Here is a 22,604-nt window from a genome sequence, read left to right as displayed (position 1 = left end):
TTTAACTCATAGTGCAAAGAAGATATTTATGGGCAAATAATTCACTCAGCTGTACATTATGTTTGTGGAAAATTCCAATATAAATAAAAACACAAAGTCAGAGGAAATGAGATACTCTTGAGTCTGCTGTAAAGACGTTTTTTGCAGATACAATATTTATATTTAAACATGTGGGCGATATCCACCAAATAGCCTGAATGCTCCTTGCTATCTAAATCTCCTTGAGATCCTCCTTGAGATCCTCATTGACCTGCTATGCATTTCTAGCATTTCCTGTTTTTATTTCAGATTTTCCAGCTGGTTTTCACATCTTCACTACTGATATTTAGACAGCAGCAACTGGGTTGGAGCATGGGGGGTGGGGGAGCAATGCTAAAGCTTCATCTTTGTTGGGTTAAAATCCTGCACCACATTCCATTGTGCGGGCACCATCCCCAGAAAGTCTATGGTGGTTCAAAGAGAAGGCCCACCACCACAAACACCATCATCATACCAGCTAGAAATGCCTGCTTCCCGAGTGGGAGAATTTGTTTTTCACTCATGGGCTTTTTTTCCCACTATAGTTGTGAGATTGTATTGTGAACAAAAAACCCATCACCACAGACTGTTCAGACACTGGGAGAAGGGTTGCGGAGGAGGCATCTAGTACTATGGTGCCTCACAATAGTTATCACATTTCGGCACAAGTTGGCCCAAGTTACAAGAGACCTAACGCTAGTAGACCCTCAGTACAAACCCAGGGTTACAGCGCAGAGCCCGAAGGCCAAGCTGCACCTAAAGGTAGTGCTGGAAGCTGAATGGGCCATGAGAGGCTTGACCAATAGCCAGGAGCAATACAGCTGGTGCTGCTCAATGACAACTCTGACCTGGAATTTTCATCTGAACACATCACGGTCAAGCAAACATTTTTTAACAAATCCTGGGTTGTGTGTTCACGTGGCTTAAGATCGCAATCGACTGGAATGCAATATTCACATAGTCAAACACAGTACTTTTCCACTCGCAAGTACAGAGGTTCACTTGTTAGCCACAAGGTGTCTCACATAATAAAGACTGCATTCCTTTCCCGACTCTATCAGGGATTTCCATACAGCACTGGGTGTGCGGCTCCACACTGAGGTTGGGCCCAGTTGCACAATGCTGGGAATGTGGGGAGCTGGTTAATTCATTCTTAAAGATAAGCTCAAGCCAGGGGTGTGTGTCACGTGAAATGGGCAGATTGTTCATCTGTGGGGAAGGGGGGAACGGGAAGACAATCATGGTTGAGATGAATAATGTCCTCTTCATCCAACATTCCCTCCCTCACCACCTATTAGTACTATCTGTCAGGAGTCAGTCATCAGAGACCAATCAGATACCAGATCCCTGTTTTTCTCAAAGGAATTGAAGTGCATCACATTTTCTTTTTCTCACACAGTGAGTGTGAAAGCCTCACTAGTAGAAAAGTCTCATTCGTGCAAAGCTTCACTGAGGGTATCAAGGGGTACGGAGCAAACAAAGGCTGCTGAATGAAGTTGAGGTACAGATCAGCCATGATTTAGAAGAATGGCAGAACAGGCTCAAGGGGCTGAATGGCCTACTCCTGTTCCTATGTTCCTATGGTGGAAAAGCCTCGCTCGTGGGAAAGCCCTACTGTTGCCAACTTTAGAATTAGAAAATAATATGAACTGATTTTTTTTCTGAGGGGAAGGGTACAGCCCCTGCTACATTTAGATATTTTTTTCAGCAATAAAAATAGCAACAGTAGCAATTAATACAAACCATTCAAAAAACAAAATGAGCAGGAACATTTCTTTGCTTCAATGTATCTGAAATCAGCCCACCGCCACGAGCAAGTCAACTGGTGCTGTTCAATAACAACTCTGACCAGGAATTCTCATTTGAGTTCATTACAGTCAACCAAACATTTGCTAACAAATCCTGGGTTGTGTTCATATGTCTTACAAACTCACCTTAGCAAGTGCCTCTTCTATGGTTATTGTCTTGTCTTTCACCATCATCATTAGCTGAATGCGGTCCTCGTCACTCATTGTAATTTCACTGGCTACAAAGCCAATATCTTCCCCTTTGTAGATTGAAAAGAAAAAAACAGAGTTAAAATAAACCATCAAAAAACAAACACAGAAAGAGATAAACTTAACGTACATCTCTCATCCACACTTTTATAAGTCAATCCAGTGACAGAAAGCACTGCTGTCAAACAGCTGAAAAGAATCCATAGCTAACAAGACTGACACGGTTCATAAATGCAGAATGGAAAAAATAATCCTGGGAACTGAAGACACTTAAACTAAGCAATGAGAAAAGGCCTATTGCATTCATTCTCCTCAGTATGCAAATATCCCCCTCACGTAAACCCACAACTATCAAAACTATAATCGTTCAGGCAGCCTCCCGCACAAGATGATAGTTAATAAAATGGCAGATTGCACATTTCTCTCAGTGAAGGGTTAACAAAGTAATGTAATGGATTTCAGGAGCTAAAATTTCTCATTATCTTAATCTTAAAATGTAATATTGTGCAGAATTCGGAAAACAATCTCCATTCTGAAATCCAGACTTTTTCGGCACTGTGGAAACTTTAACATCGTTTTCCAAAAGTCTGCACAACCATAAACTTTAAGACAATTGTCTTAAACCTATGAACATCTTGAGTTTCAGGCCTTCAGAGTGCAGCTGTGATGTGTTATGTTGTTAAGTAGATTGAGATTCAAAGTTGGAGTCAACACAAGTTCTGAGCCTATTACACTTCCCATTGCAAATGACAGCATGAAGAAGAAACCTGCCGCCACAACATTGCCTATCATTTGGATCCAGGACAGTATTGATGGCAATGTGGGACAAACCCTCATTCTCTTTTCCTTTGTTTTGAAGGCAAGTGAATAAAGCTCTGCTGCACTTTGTTTCTATTTCCACAATGATTATTATACCTTGTCAGAGAAGGTATCAATCTCCTGCAGTGTTCAGCTTTTGTGCTTTTCACTCTTGGACTAATGCCTGTAATCTGGTGTCCCACGGCACAAGTCGACACAGTTTAAAATGTTCACTCCGTTACAATGCTGCGGTCCCACCTTCCTAAAGTATTTTTCTCCATTCTGCAATGAATCTGCTTCTCCTTAGGAAGTCTGGCAGGGAGCAATCCAAGTCTGTGGAAACCATGAGTGATCACTGATTTGAGAGTGCCTTTCGGAAATCATGATCAGCCTTCCATTACGGACAAAACAGATGTTGGGAAAGCTTTTTCTTTAGGTAAGAAAACAAATAGATTTTGGGGCCACAGAAGCCGATTTTAATAAGAAAAACATGAGCAGAAAGGAACCAGAAAATGCTGATCAGCACATCCAGCTCTCTCTGATGCTCAGACAATATACAGGATCATTTCAGATCACAATTCTGTCTCTTCTGGGGTAAAACCCTTATTCCTCCCTCCAGGCGAAGTTGGAATTATTTTTTGGGGGGTTGGGAACTTCAAGCAGAGCTCTCATTCTAGAAACGTTTATTAACTAATTTAAGCTATAACTACGAATTAATTACATAAGAACATAAGAATTTGCTAGGCGGAAGAAGGCCAGATCTATCCTGGCAGTCGGGTCCCAAACTATAGACTGTGTCCTGAGATATTATTTTCTAACAGAAATCTATCCAATTTGTTCTGGAAAAAATCCACATTTTCTGCTTCCATTATCTCCCAATGGAGCCTGTTCCACACATTTTCTACTTGCTCATTGAAATAGTGCTTCCGCAGATCTCTTTTCTTTTGATTTGTTCTGAATTTACCCCTCTTCCATCGCAGACCATGTCCTCTGGTTCCACTGTTCATTACAAGATAAAACAGCTTATCATGGGCTAGGTTATCTAGTCCCTTTAGAATCTTAATTATCAACTGGTATTTTGAGTTACAGTTGTGTGGTCCGGTATGGTCTGGCACAAACGACTTCGCATCAAAGTAAGAGTAGAACATGTTGTATTTTCGCATTTTTGTTCCTGAGCAAATGCCAGTGATTAAGCAGAGACTGGCCCTAATTCTGAGAAGAGTATTTGTAATATATCCCATTTTGCTTTGAAAAGGTTGGATCAGTCTGAATTTGAAAGCAAGTCCGTCACCTTTTTTCCTGCAATTTTCCCCTTTCTCCCAATATACCTTGACTGGGAAACCACAATACTATGGTATAGAGCTGACAGAAAGGAAAGGCCCAAAAAGCAAAGGCTTGCCCATTGTCTCCAGGTCTTTTTGTCGCATCAGAATAAAGTAACCTATGAGTGGTCAGGGATAGACTGCTACTTTCTTTTGGGAATAAGACGATTTGTTGAATTATTATTTCCACAACTCCAGAATCCAGGATAGGGTTTTGTGGAATATTTCTCCATATCACCATTCTTAGTGAAAGCCACCTCACATGACTCACACCTCACGTCACTTGATGATCACTGAGCTACGAGTTTTGCAGATTTTGCTGTGATCCCTGCCAAAGGATCTAACTGACAAGAATTTTCCACGCAGAAAAAACAACAAAACCATGAAACTTCCTCGGCAGGAATGAATCCCCCTTTCTTGCCTCTCAGACGCTCAGCTTGGAAAATTGGACTGAATGCAGACGTCACTGTTATGGCTGATGCAATGAAATGCGACTACTTGGGGGAAGAGACATTCTCAAGCTTGAAGGTTATCTACAGTTGGCTCATGATGTTAATGCTTTAAAGAAAACAACTATATTATCCTGGGTTCCAAGGTGACTTGTTTAGCAAAAGAATGTCCGAATCGAGTCAACCCTTTGTGGTTGTGTTGCAAGTCCTGGTCCTGAGCCAGGCAGCTCCGCAGTACTCCTGGCTACTCTGATGACAGACCAGTCAATCTGGCATGTCAACCGTCCGGGAGTAATAGACCCCAAGAAGCAGGGATTCTTCCCACTTAGCTCCTATTAATCCACAACCACAGCTCTGGTGAGTAGGGTGGTCCTAGTTGGATAAATAATTTGTCGCACAGTGCTCACACTGACAAGCGATGTGGTTTTAACTGGTGAAACTTCTGCAGTACCCAACGCACACTCTTCCCCCAAACAAATCTTTGGTCTCTCCAACTGTCCGCCTAATTGTTTCCAGGATTAGGTTAGCTGGGTGTATTTCTCCAGGGAGAGAGTGCACATTCCATTACAGACACAGGTGTGTATGAACATAAGTCAAACACACACACTTGAGTACGCACACACACTTGTGCATGAATGTACGCGTGCATATTCACACTCGAACCATTTGCAAATGAATCACTCGATTGCAATCAGTGGAAGTCCTGACTTTTCTCCATTCTATAATAGTAATAATAATAATCCTTGCATTTGATATAGCGCTTTTCACGTCGGGAGGACGTCCCAAAGCGCTTCACAGAATATACTGTAAAGTGAATTGACTGTATATTTATGGGCGAACACGGCAGTCAATTGCAATGTCCCACAAACAGTCGTGGATTGAAAATGACCAATTTATTATTGCTTTTGTTTTTTGGAGGGATTATTATTAGGCGTGTGGAGTAAGGAAACTTGCCCAAGGTTTTGCCCTGCCTGGAATTGAATCCAGGTCTCTCACTTGCAAAGCGAGTGCTCTAACCACTGAGCTCCAGGACTCCACAAATTCTCTAGCCAAGGGGCATCAAAGCCAATTGTAGCATCCCTACTACTGTTCCCGCTCTGATCAGCCAACTTAGCACAGATCAGGGATCGAACCTTTCACCTTCCAAATCTGTACGACTCAGTTCGACACTTGGCTCAGATATAAAGAGGAAACTGAGATCTCTTTCCATTCAGCACTGAGTGAAACCATTCAGGTCCACAGCAGTTCCTTCCAGTGAATGTGTTCAGTAGGAACCTGACTATTTAACTTGGCAACATCTGGTATTTTTGGAAATAATGCAACATTAGTAAACATTAGCAACCTGACTGTCAAGTCATTGGGAGGGATCCATGACAAAATGTTCAGATATTAAAACCAGACACCAGCATTAACTGAAGAGGAGTTAATTGTTGTAAGAAATCAATTGAAGCAACATAGGCCTTGATTGAGCAACAAATTATCTAAACAATAAAATACATTGTAAGATTAGTAGCCAACATCTGACACTGCAATGTTAAACACAGGAAATAGAAATTGAATGTTTATAGAAGGGATTAAAGCTGCAAATGCTACAAATTGCCAATGAAAGAGAAGGATGAAATGGTAAAAAAATTAACGCTCTCTGATATGCTGACAGCAGAAGGAACTACTGAAAAGATTGGGGGTGGGGGAAAGGGCAGAGCTTAATTCCCTCCAAGAACAGATTGGGAAAGAACACAATGCCAGACTTCTAAAGAGATTGTGTCTCATTGGGTTTTTGTAGTTGAATAATGACCTATTCATTTATGTATGAAGGTCAAATGGATGTTCAAAGATTCAAGTTTTACTAATTTGTCTCTAATTATCCATATATTAAACATGAACTGCCTGCTGCAAACACACTTCAAATTAAATTCTTCATGATTTTCTCTCTCTGGGTTATTCAAAACCAGACTGTGCACTTCTGTGTTATTGTCTCAACAAATTTCATTAAACGAATGCAAATTTTTTAAACCAACAACAACAACTTGCATTTATATAGTGCACCTCATGCAGGGTAGTGCTAAAACCATAATCTTAATACTACAGCTGAGCACGCTCTCTCAGTCTGGTTTTGTACAGATTATTATGGTTAAACCATCAGCCTGGAGCATTGGCAGAGTGTGAAATGATTAGCTTATGGCAATAGAACCGTTTTGTTTATGTGTTGGTTCAAGCTTTACTCCCTGCTTTTGTTGCCATTGCACTTCACCCAACTTGGCTCATTCTGGTTATCAAGCGTGACAGGCAAATAATCCCCACTGTATCTTAAGTGGCTGTTTGGTTTATTGCATAATTGGTACCTGAACAAGTAGAAATTAAAGACTTGCCACACACCTTTAGAAGTCTGTCGCGATACATTTCCCTTCTGTGGTTTACGGAAACTCTGCCAAAAGGACTTGTTTTTCTTTTTCAAGTCGCTGTTTCCTGGAAATTAAATATATTAAATTAAATCAGGCAACAAAATGTATCTCAACCCTCATCTTCACACAACACAACTTTCCCTTTCACATGGTTAAAGATCTCAAAGTTCGTTAGAGAGGATGGTGAGGAAGCCTGAGCAGGATGACAAGGTTAGAAGGGAGGTGACTAAAGGCACAGTCAGAGAGTTTTTTAGAAAGCTTTTGAAAGAGGAGGAAGGTGCAAGGTGGAGGGATTTATAATGCTTAGTTGCATAACTTTGTGCAATAAAATCATTTTTTTATTAGTTGGTATTTTAGTAGTTCAACTGTGCTGGTAAATAGGTAGAGAGAATCAACCAGAATGGGAGGCCCAAAATTCCACCTAGTCTCAGCCTGTATCCAAATTTAAGATTGCGCAGAGTTGTGAAATATTCTTAAATTCAATCACAGTTTGACAGTGGGCCCCTTTTTATGAATTGTGGAAAAACTAGCTTTCCAATTAAGACTGAATTTGAGAATTTTCCACAATTCAACAGGGTCTGATAGTCTTACAAATCAACACAAGGTTCAACTTCAGGCCCGTGTACTCTTGGTGCTAATGTTAAGATCCAATTCGACTTTAATTACATAGATTCTGTTCCGCTATTGCACATTCGGACTCTTCAGGACAAGTGAGTAGTTAAATGTCTACACTGCCTCAAAAAATCTTTCCTTCCTCAGATCATCTCTCAAGAGATGACGGAACCCACGTTGTGTCCTTATCTTAAAAAAAAGGCTAAAGTCTAAAATACGAGAAGAATTATTTCTAATTTCATAAATGTAGATACAGTGAAACATACCTATTGACCCCTCTTCTGAGCTTGACTTGCAAATGGAATCTCTGTTGAAAGAAAAAAAGGGAATGAAATAAGAATGCTGCATAAAGTCAGTGAGATGAGGAAAGGAAACAGTGGAATGTGAGGAAATAACAATAGCCTCAGATTCAAGAGATCCACACATTACCAAATCATTTTCAAGCAGCGGAATTGTGTATGCATCATGGTTTCATGTGTCAGCTTGGCTCAGTTGGTAGCACTCTTTTCTCTGAGTCAGACGGTCAAACCCCACGTTAGGACTTTGAGTTCATAGTCTAGGCTGACACTCCAATACAGTGCTGGAGGAGGAGGGGGGGAGGGGGGGGGGGGTTGGGGAGGGATTGAGCTGCTTTGCCGGAGATGCCGAGATGATAAATCGAGGTTCTATCTGCCTGTTCAGGTGGACGCTAAAGATCCCATGGCACTATTTGATAAGAGAGTGAGTTTCTCCCAGCCTCCTGGCCAACGCTCCCTCAAATATAAATTTTCATTCGTTTCACGGTTGTTTGTGAGACATTGCTATATGCAAACTGGCTGCCACATTCACCTGCAAATACAGTCACTACACTTCACATAAAACCTTGTGAAAACTTTGGGACCTCTCAATGACATGATTAATGGCACTATATTGGTCACTCAATCCACGACTGTTTGTGGGACACTGCTGCGCGCAATTGGCTGCCGTGTTTCGCCCACAAAATATACAGTCAATTCACTCTACAGTATATTCTGTGAAGTGCTTTGCAACATCTCAAAGGTGTGAAAGGTGCTATATTATTATTATAATAGGAGAAAAGTCTGTGTCCAGCACAAATACTAGTCTTACAATTATAGTCCAAAAAATACGCCTTTTAACAATTAATCTGCACAGTACCAGGAAATTATAGACTACCTCGCTCCAGTATAAAGAGATCCTACAAAATTATTTTTGGGATTATTCACTTGCCTCTTTTTATGAAATGATGGCCATTCTGAGAAAATACCACAGCAACACTTTAATGTCAATGTGCACTCTTAGCTAATTCTCCCTTTTTTGTGCGTGAAAATAAAATGATCGAGGTGCTCTAGAATGAGTAATTTATCATGCAGAGCACATTCCTTGACTCCTGCGATTCCACAGCCACAGACAGGCTCACTTGTGCTTTACTTGAAATGAACAGTTGCCTGGACTTCAATTTCACGCATCACCTGCAGGAATTGAAATTCCCTTCTGAAATGACACAACAGATTGTCTGGAAATTGAATTCTGAATTTGTCTGATTGAAAGCCTGACCTGCTCTCTTATCCTACTCCCTCCCACCCCACTCCATCGCCCCATCCCTCCCCTCACCCCTCATCCTCGCTGCTACCATCGAACGACAGTGGAAATCAGCAAAGGCTAATTTAGGAGAATCCAAATTAGGTTTGTCTACAAATGCACACTAAACTTTATGATACATTCTGTGAAGAGTTTTGAGACATTTCAACATGTGGTAAGGCTCTACATAAAATGCAAGAATTATTATCATTATGATCGTAAACTGGATTTGTTGCTTAACAAATTTGACTTGCGAATATATTGGAAAGCAAGGTGCAAAAAAAACAGGCCGACACACAAAAAAAGAAAATGGTCTTTTTCCAGGTCTGTTACCAAAATTCAGGATTCGTAAACTTAACCATCAAACATTTGTATGCTGGAACTCGCTATTAACCCGGTTCAGACACCCAGATGGTTACTGAAAGAGTTACCTATGGATAACACCATCCTTAAACCACTTGCACCTGTCATTAATCTGAAACTCAGATGTCGGTTAAAACAAATGAAGTATGACAGGCTGTAATAGTTTAACCCTGGCTTGTTTCCATGTTGTGTTCCGTCTAGCATCAGACCGTTAGCAGTGGGTTAAGTGAGGTGTTGAGACGTGGTGCTGATTCCCGAGTTTAATAGGTGGAATTTCATATTGGATCATATTAATGTGTTATGACAAACTCTTATTACAAAGGAACGGAGCTATATATTAGTTATTGCAGCTAAAATAAACTAAGCTTTGCTGCTGATCTGTCGATAGTTCTTTTGTGTCTGTCATCATTATTCAACCTTGCAGATGAGGTTTTACTTTGGCTGAGCCCCTCTCACAGACCTCCACTTAGTTTATGTTTTGAAGATTGAAAACAGCAATGTTTTTTCTGCTTTCTAGAAATAAAAGTGACTACATGTGGAAGGAATAATGACTGCATTGCTCAGCGCTCCAAGACGCTACCCTGCATGAAGAGTGCTACATAAATGAAAGTTGTTGTTGAGAAAGCCCAGCAAATTATCAACATTATGTCTGTCCTGGCTGAGATTCTGATAAAAGTCTGAATGGTTCATATGTCAGGAGAACATCCCAAAGTGCTTCACAGGATACAGTGCAAAGTGGAGTAATGGTGCTTTTGTGCAGCAGCCAATTTGGGCACAGCAACGGAATAAACTGTTATGTTAAAAGAACTGAGTTTCTTTATTTGGGCCAACATTAGGCTTTTTAAATGTTATACCTTTTGCTGATTTTCCCACACTGCACCTTTGACAGCACAGTAAACTCCCTCAGTACAATTCCACTAATGCACAGCCTGGCTCAATTGGTAATACTCTTAACCGCTGGGTCAGAAGGTTGTGGTTTCAAGCCCCACATTGTGACCGAGATCATAGTCTGGGCTGACACTTCAGTGCTAGGTTGTTCGAGGTTCCCATCTTTATATGAGGTTCCGTCTGCCTATTCAGGTAGGCATTTAAGGTAATAATAATAATAATAATCCTTGCATTTAATATAGGGCCTTATCACGTCTTTGAGACGTCTCAAAGCGCTTCATAGAATACACTGTAAAGTGAATTGACTGTATATGTTTGTGGGCGAAACGCAGCAGCCAATTGCAACAGCAGTGTCCCACAAGCAGTCATGGATTGAGTGACCGATTATTATAATTTTTTTTTGGAAGGGTTTATTACCTCCAGAAAAGCTATCCGCCAATCGACTGCTAGGTAAACAGAGGCATGTGGAGATCCCACAAAACTATTCAAAAAGAGAAGGGAATTTCGCCTGGAATCCTGGTCCAGAATTTCCCAGATAAAAAATTGGGTTATTAATTTCACGGCTGCTAGTGGAACTTGCTTTGCCAAAAATGTCTCCTTAGCTGGCATTCAAAAAGTAATTTCATTTGTCAGCAATTACTATAAAAGCATTTTAAAGTGTTTTAATATAAGAAGCTATAAAATTACTGATTCATGCTTTCTCTTAATCACTCTATAAAGTACAATGATGTATGTCCTCCTTATTATAGCAGTGTGAAACATTCCCATTTTCCACAGCAGTCATCATACATTTAGCGCTAATTTCCCCAACCTGTGAGCTTTTGTGACTGCATAAATTCACTGCACACAGCACAAATACATTCTACAGAGCAAGAGGGAACCCTGAGCTGGAGTGTGGAGCTGGCTACACGTGACCCTTCCTGCCTACAATGTGTCATGCCCTTAATGGACCAGTAATATCAATGAGTGATATTTTCAAATAGCAATTCTTGCATTTAATATAGTGTCTTATCACCTTGTCAACACATCTCAAAGCACTTCATAGAGTTTGTCTGCAAAGTGTAGAGACTGTCTGTCTGAAAGTGAAGGTGGCAGCCAATTTGCATGCAGCAATGTCCCACAAACAGGCAATGAAGCGAATAACTATTATTTACCTGGAGAATTGTTGACCAGGTAACTTTTCTTTTTAAATAGTGCCATGGGATCGATAATACCCAACTGAAGCAGCAGATAGGAACTCAGTTGCCCGGTTAGTTGCAAAGCACAAGCTCAATTGAGACGTAAAAAAGTGGATCACTAGATCATTCCGATCCTGTACAGTTCAGTCGCACAGGTGGGCTGAAGCCGAGATGTCCTGACTAGTTTCTCGGTGTTGTGCTTGTGGCTAGTGGGGTGGACCACCAAATGTCACCCCATGGGCCGCCACCGGCCCGTATGTTTGACACCCATATGGCTTGATGACCAGTCGAACTGCAATACAACTTGGTGTGTGTAATCCGTGGACTTTAAAAAGCAGTTTCTGTGGAAACCAGTCTGTTAGTGTTGCCATCTAGTGCCCATCCTGTGTTTAACAAGATTTTTTTCAAATAATTCACTATGACTTTTATAGAGAAAAGTGCAAGTATCAAAAGTTTATAAATATGCATGAATTTATAAAAGTGCTCTTAATGTGTCCAATGATTCGTGGTATCACTCATACAGAATGCATTTCTGATTTTTCCTATGTGTGCATCTGTGTGTGTGTGTGTGTGTGGGCGGGGGGGAGTTTGGGGGTGGGGGAGTGTGTCTGTATTTCCGAATACAGGATCAGGTAACCTCTCAGAGGCAGGCTCATTCTGAGTCTAAGTTACTAGGAATTTGGATGGATAATGGTTTGTCTTATTCTACCTTAGGTGAAGTATTGCAACTCTGTTTAGTCCCTTCAGAGAGGGGCCCATGGGGAAGCAAGTCATGACAAGATGAATTTTGCAGCATTCTCCGACCCTATCCTGCGTGAAGGAAGCTATATGATTGTAAGTTGTTATTATATGTCCTCCCACCATGTGATACCAGAGCTGGCATTTTTACATTCTCTGTTCTTGTTTATGAAATATTTTATATTCATTCTGATCTACCACCATAATTATAATCATCCTTGCATTTGCTACAGCAACTTATCACGTCATGTAAGTGCTCCGAGACGCTAAGGCCACGATATAAATGCAAGTTGTTGTTGTCTCAAAGCACTTCACAGGATTTTAATAATAATATTAATCCTTGCATTTGATATAGGGCCTTATCATGTCTTCAAGATGTCTCAAAGTGATTCGCAGAATATACTGTAAAGTGAATTGACACTATATTTTGGGGGAAACATAGGGTGGGTGTTCTGAAAGGATGAGATCGGATGGGCCTTCTTCATCCAAACCAATCTTGTGATCTAACAAACTAGTGGAACAGAGTCAATGTCCTCCTCCTGTTCTTGATTAATTATGTTCCTAACTTAGGAATGAATCTGTTGCTGAAAAATAATAATAATCATATTTTGTGGGCGAAACACAGCAGCCAATTGCGGACAGCAGTGTCCCACAAACAGTCAATATTTGTTTTTGCTAATTTACTAATGAAGAAACAATTGTGGATTAGGTGATCAATTTATTATTATTTTTTGAAGGAATTATTACCCTCAGAGAAGTTATCCAATGTTTCCAATGCCCCAGAGTCAAACCTAGGTCTCTCGCTTGCAAAGCGATTGTGCTAACCACTGAGCTACAGGACTCCATAGTGTAAATTGTAGTGATTGTGTATTTATAGGCAAACGCAGCAACCAATATTTCCCACCGCAGTGTCTTATAAACAGCCATGAAGTGAGTGACCAAATTTATTTGGGGGACTATTGGCCAAGTCATGAGGAAAAGCTCCCTTCTCTTTTTAAATAGTGCCATGGGATCTTTAGTATCCACTTGAACAGTCAAACAAGAGCTTGGTTTAGTGTCTCAACAGAAGTCAATGTTTTTGACGTACGTTTAAAACCTTTTCCCAGCTGAACGTTCAGCCTAATCCCACTCTTTCACCCGTTATATGTTTCAGTTTGTTTAAAAAACACAACCAATCGTGGAGCTCTAACGGTGATCGAGGCTGTGGGGAATTAACAAGTTTGCTGGCAGTCTCACACTCCTGCCCATCAAAAAGCCTTCAAAGGTACCCCTGTTCACTCTTGACTCTTTGAATCATTCTGAAAAAACAGAATTAGAATTCAGTGCATTCCCAATACGTGTTGGTGCATGAACCAATTTAGTTTTGCAAAGCCACTGTTTCCATCTCCTTTTGAAACAATGTAAAGAGGAGCCAGTCCCAGTAACTCCAGCCACAGGGACAGAGCAGCGGGAGAGGTGAGAAGTGGGGGCTGCTGTTGGCTAGGTTTTCTTACGACAGGAGGTTTTTCTCCTTCAAGTTGGTGAGCGGTTCAAATGTGCCTGACCATTCCATTGGTAAGAATGAGTGGTTTGTAGCACGAAGAAAGCACACGTTTTACCAGCATAAGGTGCATTTAATAGTAATAACAATTTAATAATAATCCTTACATTTTATATAGTGCCGTTCACATTGGGATGAGGTCTCAAAGTGCCTAACAGGATATACTGTAAAGTTAAAGGTAAAGTACTGATGAAAGTTCTGCCTAAAGGTCATAGACCTGAAACATTAACTCATTTTCCTCTCTCCATGGATGCTACCTGATCTGCTGTGTGCTCCCAGCAACTTCTGTGTTTATACTGTAAAGTTAGTGACTGTCCGTTTTGTAGGCAAGTGTAGCAACCAATTACCATACAGCAAGGTCCCACAAACAGCCATGGAGTGAATGACCAATTTTATTTGGGGAATTGTTGGCCAGGACACTGGGAGAAATTCCCTTCTCTTTTTGAGTATTGCTGTGAGATCTTTAACATCTGCATGAACAGGCAGGTGCAAACTCAGTATATTCTTGCATCTTCAATGATACATATACCCCCAATACTGTATTGGAGTGTCAATTTAGAATATGAGTTCAAAGTCCCGACACTTGGCTTGAACTCACAACCTTCTGACTCGGAGACGAGAGGTGCTACCAACTGAGCCAGGCTTGTGGCATTGAAGCACTTTGACTGGTTACTCACATTGTTAACATATGGGTGTCTCTGACACAATCTTGGCTATGTGACTGTCAGAGACAAAATGGCAAAGAGCAGGCGAAAGTGAGAGAGGGGAACACAAGCCAGGCACTGACAAAACTCCACTATAAAAAGTAAGATCTTTGCCTCGCAGCAGCACATGAAGAACATTTATTTACGAGCAGGTGACTAACTAGACTGGACTGTAAATCCAACTTACTTTCTCTCAGACTCTGGCGTTGACAGTGCACTCCCCAGGCCAAGTGATTCCTGTGAAACAAGTTCAGAGTTATTAACTGGTGTGTTAAAAAAAANGCTTTTGAAATCAGACAGTGAGTTTAGTAAATTCACGTGATCTTGGAGAGTCACCAAGTGAAATAAAACACAATAAAGGCTGCGTTTACTCACTTCAATCTGGGATCGCAGCTGTAAGGACGTTGGACTGGTGTCAGGCTTTTCCTAAAATGAAAACAGATGAGGTCTTTGTGAGAGAGTGTAAAACGTGGCAGTTTTCATTCCAAAAATATCAGTGCCAGAGGAAAGTACAGAGCAACAAACAAACTGGAGCGAGCGGCTGTGCTTGTCAGAAACTCGTACTGGAAGCAAACCTGGACCGAGAGCTTTATTACACAGACTGAATCTCTCACCACTCAGAAACAGTCAGGATTTTATTGTCACAAACCTAAAGGGATGTACCTGAGCAGGGTCTGAATCTGTCTCCATGGTTTATCTATTGGATATTCTAATTTCACAAAAAACAACTGGAACTTAAGAGCACACCTTCCAGACCGGAACACTCCTGGGGGCTGTGGCATAAGTGTCCTGGACTCCCAACATGGAAAGTCTCAACCTACATAAATTGAACAATTGGGGCTTATTAACTTAAATGAGAGAGTAACTCAATCTCTGGATGCACCGCTTGTCATTTCAAGAGGCAGTAGAGCAATGGCCGCTTCCAGCATCATTAGCTGCCAGTTTGTTTCGAGACACCACCCTGCGTGAATGCAAGTAGTAGTAGTTGTTGTTTCTGGCTGTGGGCCATGAGTGTGTGCAGCTTCCTTGATATCATTGAGGTGATATCAGGTGAGAAGCTGCAATTTTCATGTTCTAAACAAAGGCTTGTTAGAACCCTGGTCTTCACTCAAGGTTGTCTGGCTTTAATCTTCTTTGTGTGTTTAGTTTGATTTGTTCCCCATCACTTTATTCTCTCTCCATGTGGACAGTAGGTGTTTTGAGCATGTTCAAATCCAGTACCCTGGAAGTTCCCCACCGAATATTCGGTGACAAAAGAGGCCCACACTCCCCAAATAGCCAACCCAAGTCATAAACCTCTAGGGCCCTGGAATGGTTGTAATTGGAGAAGATTATCAGTGGGGAGGATGAAATAGACATCCTCTCCTACCACTGGATCATTTCCAATATCTTCTTCTCTCCTCCCCGGAAGTAGAGACTAGAGATTACTGCAAAAGCAACAATATGTGGGTATACACACACACGCACACAAACACGCTCAGGCACCTTTGGCTTCAGATTCAGAGGGTGCCTTCTGCCACCCTCCTACCCTGCACCCTCCCTGATTCCAAGTCTCCCCCGGCCCGGCCCCACCCGTTCAGGTCTAAATCCCTGACAGTCCAGCGCCTTCGGACATTGGACATAACAGGAGCTACACAAATGTAATTTTGTATTGCATTGTACCTCTTTCCTCCTGGTAAGTGCTGGATGGAAAGCAAATTCCTGAAGGAACTGCAGATCCCATCAGTAGAGAGAACAATCCCCGCTGAAAGGTTTGAAGTATTCCCTGGATCCCAATCACTGCTCTATTATGAAAATAGGTCTTATTTGCTAAAAGTTTAAAGGAGAAGACCGCATGGTTACTAATTGGGATTCTGATAATGTAGCAGTCTGCCAGTCCCACATGCCTCTTATTTTTTGTTTGGCTGTAAAATTATATTTTATCAGCAGCGCTGCATATGCATCACATCTACAATGGTGCAGATTCAGTCCATTGTGCCAGGACTATCTCCTCATCATGACAAATGTACGAGGCCAACGACTTGTAATCACTTCTTATGCCTCAGATTGCAAGTGATTCCAAGGCAGTGAGCATTCATCCTGAGCCCTCTTAAGGGAACCAATTCACACATCAATCTTTGACTAACTGGCAGAACCACCATGGATAGAATCTGCTGCCAGATGCACTTTACCAAGTATTATGTTACAACCTATCACTCATACGTTCTGTGTGTTGTTATTTAAATGGTCATGATGTATTTTATTTGAAATAAAGGAATCAATCTCCAACACAGATATTTCTGGATGTTATTAACAAAACAGTACCCGTTGCCTTCGTTCCTCCGGGTCTGGCCTCCTCCTCATCCCCCAAGTCCTCCGCTCCACCCTCGGCGGCCGTACCTTCAGCCACTATGCCCCGAGGCTCTGGAACTGCCTTCCTCACTCCCTTCGTCTCGCTCCCTCCCTTCCATTTTCAGGTCTCTGCTGAAGACCTTTCTTTTCGACCGCGCCTTTGGTCACCCCCCTGGCTCGGTCCCGGGATCCATTACGGTAAAGTGCTCTGAAAGGCCATCCGGCGTGGAGGGCGCTATATAAATCCAAGTTGTTGTTGTAACAACACCTATGAAATGATCATTGAGCATCTACAGCTCAGCTAACAGTTGTCCATGGTCAATTAGTCCATGTTCAGACGAGTCTCAGATCAGCAGCCCTGCCCAGATCTGGAGGCTAGGATGATTTTGCCACTGATAGCTGCAGTTGGAAGCTGCTGCTTTGGGTTCAGTGGTGGTATTGTAATTGGAGAGCTGCTGGGCTGTTTGGCACATTAGCCCATTTTTGTCCCACAATTGCTTTTGTGCCAGAGAGGTTTGAGAAAAGGGCTTGACTGGATTTCCGACTGCATCATGCCCAGGTTTTGTTATCTAGCTTTCCTATCTTTGGCACTCTTACTGTATGACTTGACCAGCAGAAATGAGCACTTGTAGAACTTTGCACGCTCTCCATCTCATGCTTTATCACCATTACATTTTAAAGTTGAGGTCTTTCTATGGAGCTTCTGAAGTGAGCATTCCGAGATGCTGCTCTGCATCAAGGGCATTATTATAAAATAAATGTAAGTTATTGTTGAGCACGAATTAAGATAAAATAATGCGAAGGGAACATTTCTGCCAGAGCACAGATTTTACGTTAAACTTAAGACAGGCTTGAAAAGGATGTGGTTCAGACAACTTCCCCATTTTACATTCACAAGATCACTCATGATCACAAGATTGTTTGGAATATTAAAAAAAAGGCCTTTGCCTCATTTGATTGCATCCCTCCAAAATACCCTTCCTAAACCGTCACAGCATAAAACAGTTTTTTGTAAATTAATCCAGCATCCTGCCTCCAACCATCCTTCCTGGTAACCTGTTCCAATTGTGAATTACCCTCTGGGGAAGGATATACTTTGTGCCGAAATTGCCGTTTTTAAATCAAATGAAAAGCAAACTTATTGGGTTCAATTAATTAACATTTAATTAGTACCCTGATTTGGTTATTGTTGACATCACTTCCTGCACAGCATGGCTTTTTTAAAGTGCTGATGGAGCACTTTCTGTGCACACGCACCGTGAATGCTGAAACACTGACGAGTGATCATGCACCATTATACAGCAGACTGGAATTTTATTCTGATAAAGGGTGCATTGACGTAAGGATGTTAACAATAACAATATGAAGGTTGCATTTATCGCAATATCTTTTCAACCCAGGATCAATTTGTGGGTAATTCTGCAAAGCGCTTAGATGTGTGTGATCTCATCTATTTGATTTGGTCACAAGTAATATGCAGATAAGAACATAAGAACGTGAGAAATGCTAGATGAAAAAAGACCAAGGTCCATCTAGTTCGCCTTCCACCTTCCTGGTGGTCGCATTCACATATGTCCCAAACTACCTATGTACTATATCCTATAATGTTATTTCCTAAAAGAAAACTATCTAGTTTGTGTTTGAAAGAATCGACACTTCCTGCTTCAACCGTCACACCAGGGAGCCTGTTCCACAGGTTCACCATTCTCTCACTAAAATAGTGTTTGTGTAGATTTGTTCTGAATTCACCCCCCTTCAATCGCAGGCCGTGTCCTCTGGTTTTACTATTCTGGACAAGTTGAAACAGCCTGTCATGGTCTATATTGTCTTTCCTCTTTAGAATCTTAAAGACAGCAATCATGTCGCCTCTCAATCTTCTCTTTTCAAGCAGATTCATTCACCATGTGGATTTAATTCATCTCGGCATGAAATAAGTGTCAATTTTAATATGTGACTATCTTTAAAGCTACTGATCACCCATAAATCTACAGCAATAAAGGTAACACGGGTTAATGTGAACAACATAACTTTCTGAAAATAACCTTAGAAAATAGTTTAATTGCAAAAATACAGCTAAATTAAAGTGATAACATTAGAAGTTTTGTTTTTAGTTTTAACATCTGATCTGGTTAATTTTTCACCTCTCCTCTTCCCCTGCCCTGTCTAAGAAACGATCAACCAGAATTTAAATAACCAACATTCAGCTTTGTGAAAATAACATTTCAAAAACAAAAATGAAATCATGTCTTGTGAAGTAGTCATTTAGGAGCAATGCAACTGGATGCATTTCACCTTAAAATTGACTTATGTTCACATAAGAATTCTTTGTAGCCTTTGAATTATTAATAATACATATTTTTTGCATTTGGTAAAACGCCTTTCATGTCAGGAGGACAGCTCAGAACACTCTTCACAGGTTTAACTGTGAAATTCTGTGACTGTATATTTTGTAGGCAAACACACCAACCAAATTGTGAGGCTGTACAAATTTGCGGGTCTGTGCTTGTTGCTGAAAGAACCGAGAGAGGTGAGCAGTCATGCATCACAGTATTCTGCTCATATCAGACAGCAAACAATAGGATGAGGCTTCTGAAACTCAAGAGCATGTTTTGATGTAAACCATATCGTGCCATCTTGGTGCTTTGCCAGACAGACAGAAAGCGTTTTGCAAATACTTCCAAGCAAGACAGTGCCTTTTTAAAGCAACCCAGCAACTAGCTAGGAGGAGTGACACTATTTTAAGTATTTGTTGAGAGTTTGCTCGTGCTATAACATATTATTTGTGAGATGGCCAGAAGGCATGTTATAACAAGGCAATCTAAAGAGACTATTCACTTCAATGGAACAGCTGAGTAAATTGTGCTTTTGTTGCACTGTTTGTTGGATGTTTATTTCTGACCTTTTCTAAAGGTTCCTGAAACAAGTCATTGCATTTTTCCAATCATAAGCCAAGACGGTTAGAACTGAGGTCAGGAACTGTTTCTTCACACTCGGAGTTGTGGAATGCTTTTCCCCAGAAAGCTGTTCACACGGAATGAATAGAAATGTTTAGAAGGTAGACAGACAGATACTTGTGTGGTACAGCAACAAAATTACATTTGCATAGCATCTTCCACATTGGAAGACATCCCAAGGTGCTGGCCAGTCAGTGTGTTGGACCCGAACTGGGGTTTGGGATCGGGGAGAGTAGAGGGTAGAGGGAAGGAGGGTAATCAAAGGCACGGTCAAAGAGGAGGGTCTTGAGATGGGTCTTGAAGGAGGCAAGGGAGGGGCTGACACAGAGGGACTGTGGGATGGAGTTCCAGAGGGTGGGGGCATAGTGGCTGAAGGCTCGTCCGGCAATGGTGGGGCAGGCAAGGTGGGGGACATGAAGCAGGCTGGAGCCCGCTGAGCGGAGAGAGTGGGCAGGTGGTAGGGGGTTAGGAGGTCACTGAGGTAGGGGGGAGCGAGGCCATGGAGAGCTTTGGAGGTGAGGACCAGGATCTTGAACTGTATCCTCTGTGTGATGGGAAGCCAGAGGAGTCGGGTGAGGTTGGGGGTGATAGAATCACAGAGCCTGGTTCAGGAGAGCACAGGCTGCGGAGTTCTGGATGATCTGTACCTTATGGGGGGGAAGAGTTGGGGAGGCTGACAAGCGGGGAGTTTGCATAGTCAAGCCTGGGTGCTATGAATGCGTGTATGAGGGTTTCGTCAGCCTGATGTGTGAGACAGTGGTGGAGCCAGGCAATGTTGCGCAGGTGGAGGAAGGCAGAGCGTGTCATGGCTGGGATGTGGATTAGAAAGTATAGTTGAGGGTCAAACAAGACTCCAAGGTTCTGGACTGGCTCAGTGAGGCGGAGTATGCATTCTTGGAAGTTGATGCTGAGGTGTGGAGGTGCTGACGGGAGAGTCAGGAAGGCTCTCATCCAGGGCTTGATGTCTGACAGACATTCTGTCAGGACAGCAGTGGTCCTGGAGTGAAGTGTGGAGACAGAGAGGTAGAGTTGGGTGTCATTCGCATACATGTGGAAGTTGACCCCATGTCTGACGATAATGTCACCAAGAGGGAGCATATAGGTATTGAAGAGGAGGGGCCTAAGGAGAGAGGCCTGAGGAACACCGCACGAGACAATGTGGGGGCTAGAGGGGAAACCGTTTGTGGAGATGAAGTAGAGATGGTGTGAGAGATACGATCTGAACCAGTCAAGGACAGAACCATGAAGTTGAGGTGAGGATAGAGTGGTCGACGGTGTCAAAGGCAGCAGAGAGGTCAAGGAGGACGAGGAGGCAGAGGAAGCCCTGGTCGCAGATGGACAGAATATCATTTGTCACTTTGATCGGGTCTGTTTCTGTGCTGTGGACGGTACAGAAACCCAATAGGAGGGATTCGTGAAGGGAGTGGCATGAGGGGAAACAGCGAAACTGGGAAGCAACAACTCATTCCAGGACCTTGGAAAGGAAAGGGAGGCTGGAGATGGGGCGGTAGTTTGAGAGCAGGGATGGGTCCAGGAAGGTACAGATATAAGCAGCTATGGTGAAAAAACAGGGAGGGAATTTAATGATAAGCCAAGATTGAAAACTAATGAAACCGGCTGAATGGCCACCTGTTTCCATTTGCTCCCATTCCTATAACTGATAAATTCATCATCAATTAACATTTTGCACATTTATAAATCTAATCAACGAAAAAGTCCTGCAGTGATAAACCGGCACTGCTGCATTTGAATGAAATACTGAACCAATCAACAGCATTAGTTCCCCCCAGGGCCTTTTTTTTCTGATAATCAAGATGAAATGTCTCTAAAAAGTGGAACTAACATTCCTTTCTCTCAGCACTTTTGACTACTTTGACATTTCCACATTGGTGAAGACTTGCATTTAGGGAATTTCACATCAGCCTGTGGAAAATCCCCAAATGTGTGACATTATTAAAGACATATGTGTAGAGAGAGAATTTTTCCCATTTTCAGGGACCACTAAGGGTCACTCAAGCCTGGGCAAGCATAAAATGTGCCTGTAAGTAAGATGCTGAACATCAATAAAACTTTTGCAGTAGGGTTTAAACATAAACCAATGAGCTGGTGATTTGATTCATCTGGATATCATACATTAGGATTGGGTGGAATTTTCAGGTTTTGAGTTAGGTAGAAAGATAAAAAGAAATTAGTTTTTTGTATTGCACCTTATGATGTCCAAATGCACTTTATAGAAATTACTTTCAGGTGTAGTGACTGTTTTTGTAGGCAAACAGGGCACCCATATTCCACATATAACAACCGACAAATTAATGTGGAAGATTTGGGGGCAGGACACTGGAAGAAAGTACTTTTGCTTGCCTAGTAGCACAATGAGATCTTTAATATCCCCTCAAGAACTGGCAGGTGGGACCTCGGTTTAAGGTCTCATCTGAAGCTTGGCATTTCTGACAATGCAGTGTTCTCCCAGAGGGTGCACTGAAGTGGCAGCCTAGACTATTGTATCAAATCCCCAAAAGTACCCGGTAGTCATAGCTGACTGACCTCTGGATCCTGGGTTCAACTGCAGCCCAGATCTCCTCATTCTGCAGAGATGTGTAGCATTCATTTGAACAATCTCAGCCTGGTTTCCAGTGAATACAAAAGTATACCATAGAGTGAGACTGAACTGGCAGTATCCTCAAGAGAGCGTGAGGAAGAGAGAGCAGCTATTTGGAGCAATCCAAACATCA

General features: G+C 41.9%; 1 protein-coding gene across 1 annotated transcript in view; it reads right to left on the bottom strand.

The window, feature by feature from the left end:
• The window catches only part of sash1a (SAM and SH3 domain containing 1a), a 370,653-nt gene that overhangs the window by 49,494 nt on the left and 298,555 nt on the right, over positions 1 to 22,604 (bottom strand). The window contains exons 3-7 of the mRNA XM_042333542.1: positions 14,963 to 15,013; positions 14,775 to 14,824; positions 7,865 to 7,905; positions 6,961 to 7,050; positions 1,953 to 2,065 (exon numbers count right to left, since the gene is read on the bottom strand). Of these exons, the coding sequence (XP_042189476.1) occupies positions 1,953 to 2,065; positions 6,961 to 7,050; positions 7,865 to 7,905; positions 14,775 to 14,824; positions 14,963 to 15,013 (345 nt within the window). The remainder of the gene's footprint in view (positions 1 to 1,952; positions 2,066 to 6,960; positions 7,051 to 7,864; positions 7,906 to 14,774; positions 14,825 to 14,962; positions 15,014 to 22,604) is intronic.

The sequence above is a fragment of the Callorhinchus milii genome, unplaced genomic scaffold, assembly GCF_018977255.1.
Source record: "Callorhinchus milii isolate IMCB2004 unplaced genomic scaffold, IMCB_Cmil_1.0 Scaffold3, whole genome shotgun sequence".
NCBI lineage: Eukaryota > Metazoa > Chordata > Chondrichthyes > Chimaeriformes > Callorhinchidae > Callorhinchus > Callorhinchus milii.
This window is presented reverse-complemented; position numbering and strand designations above follow the sequence as displayed.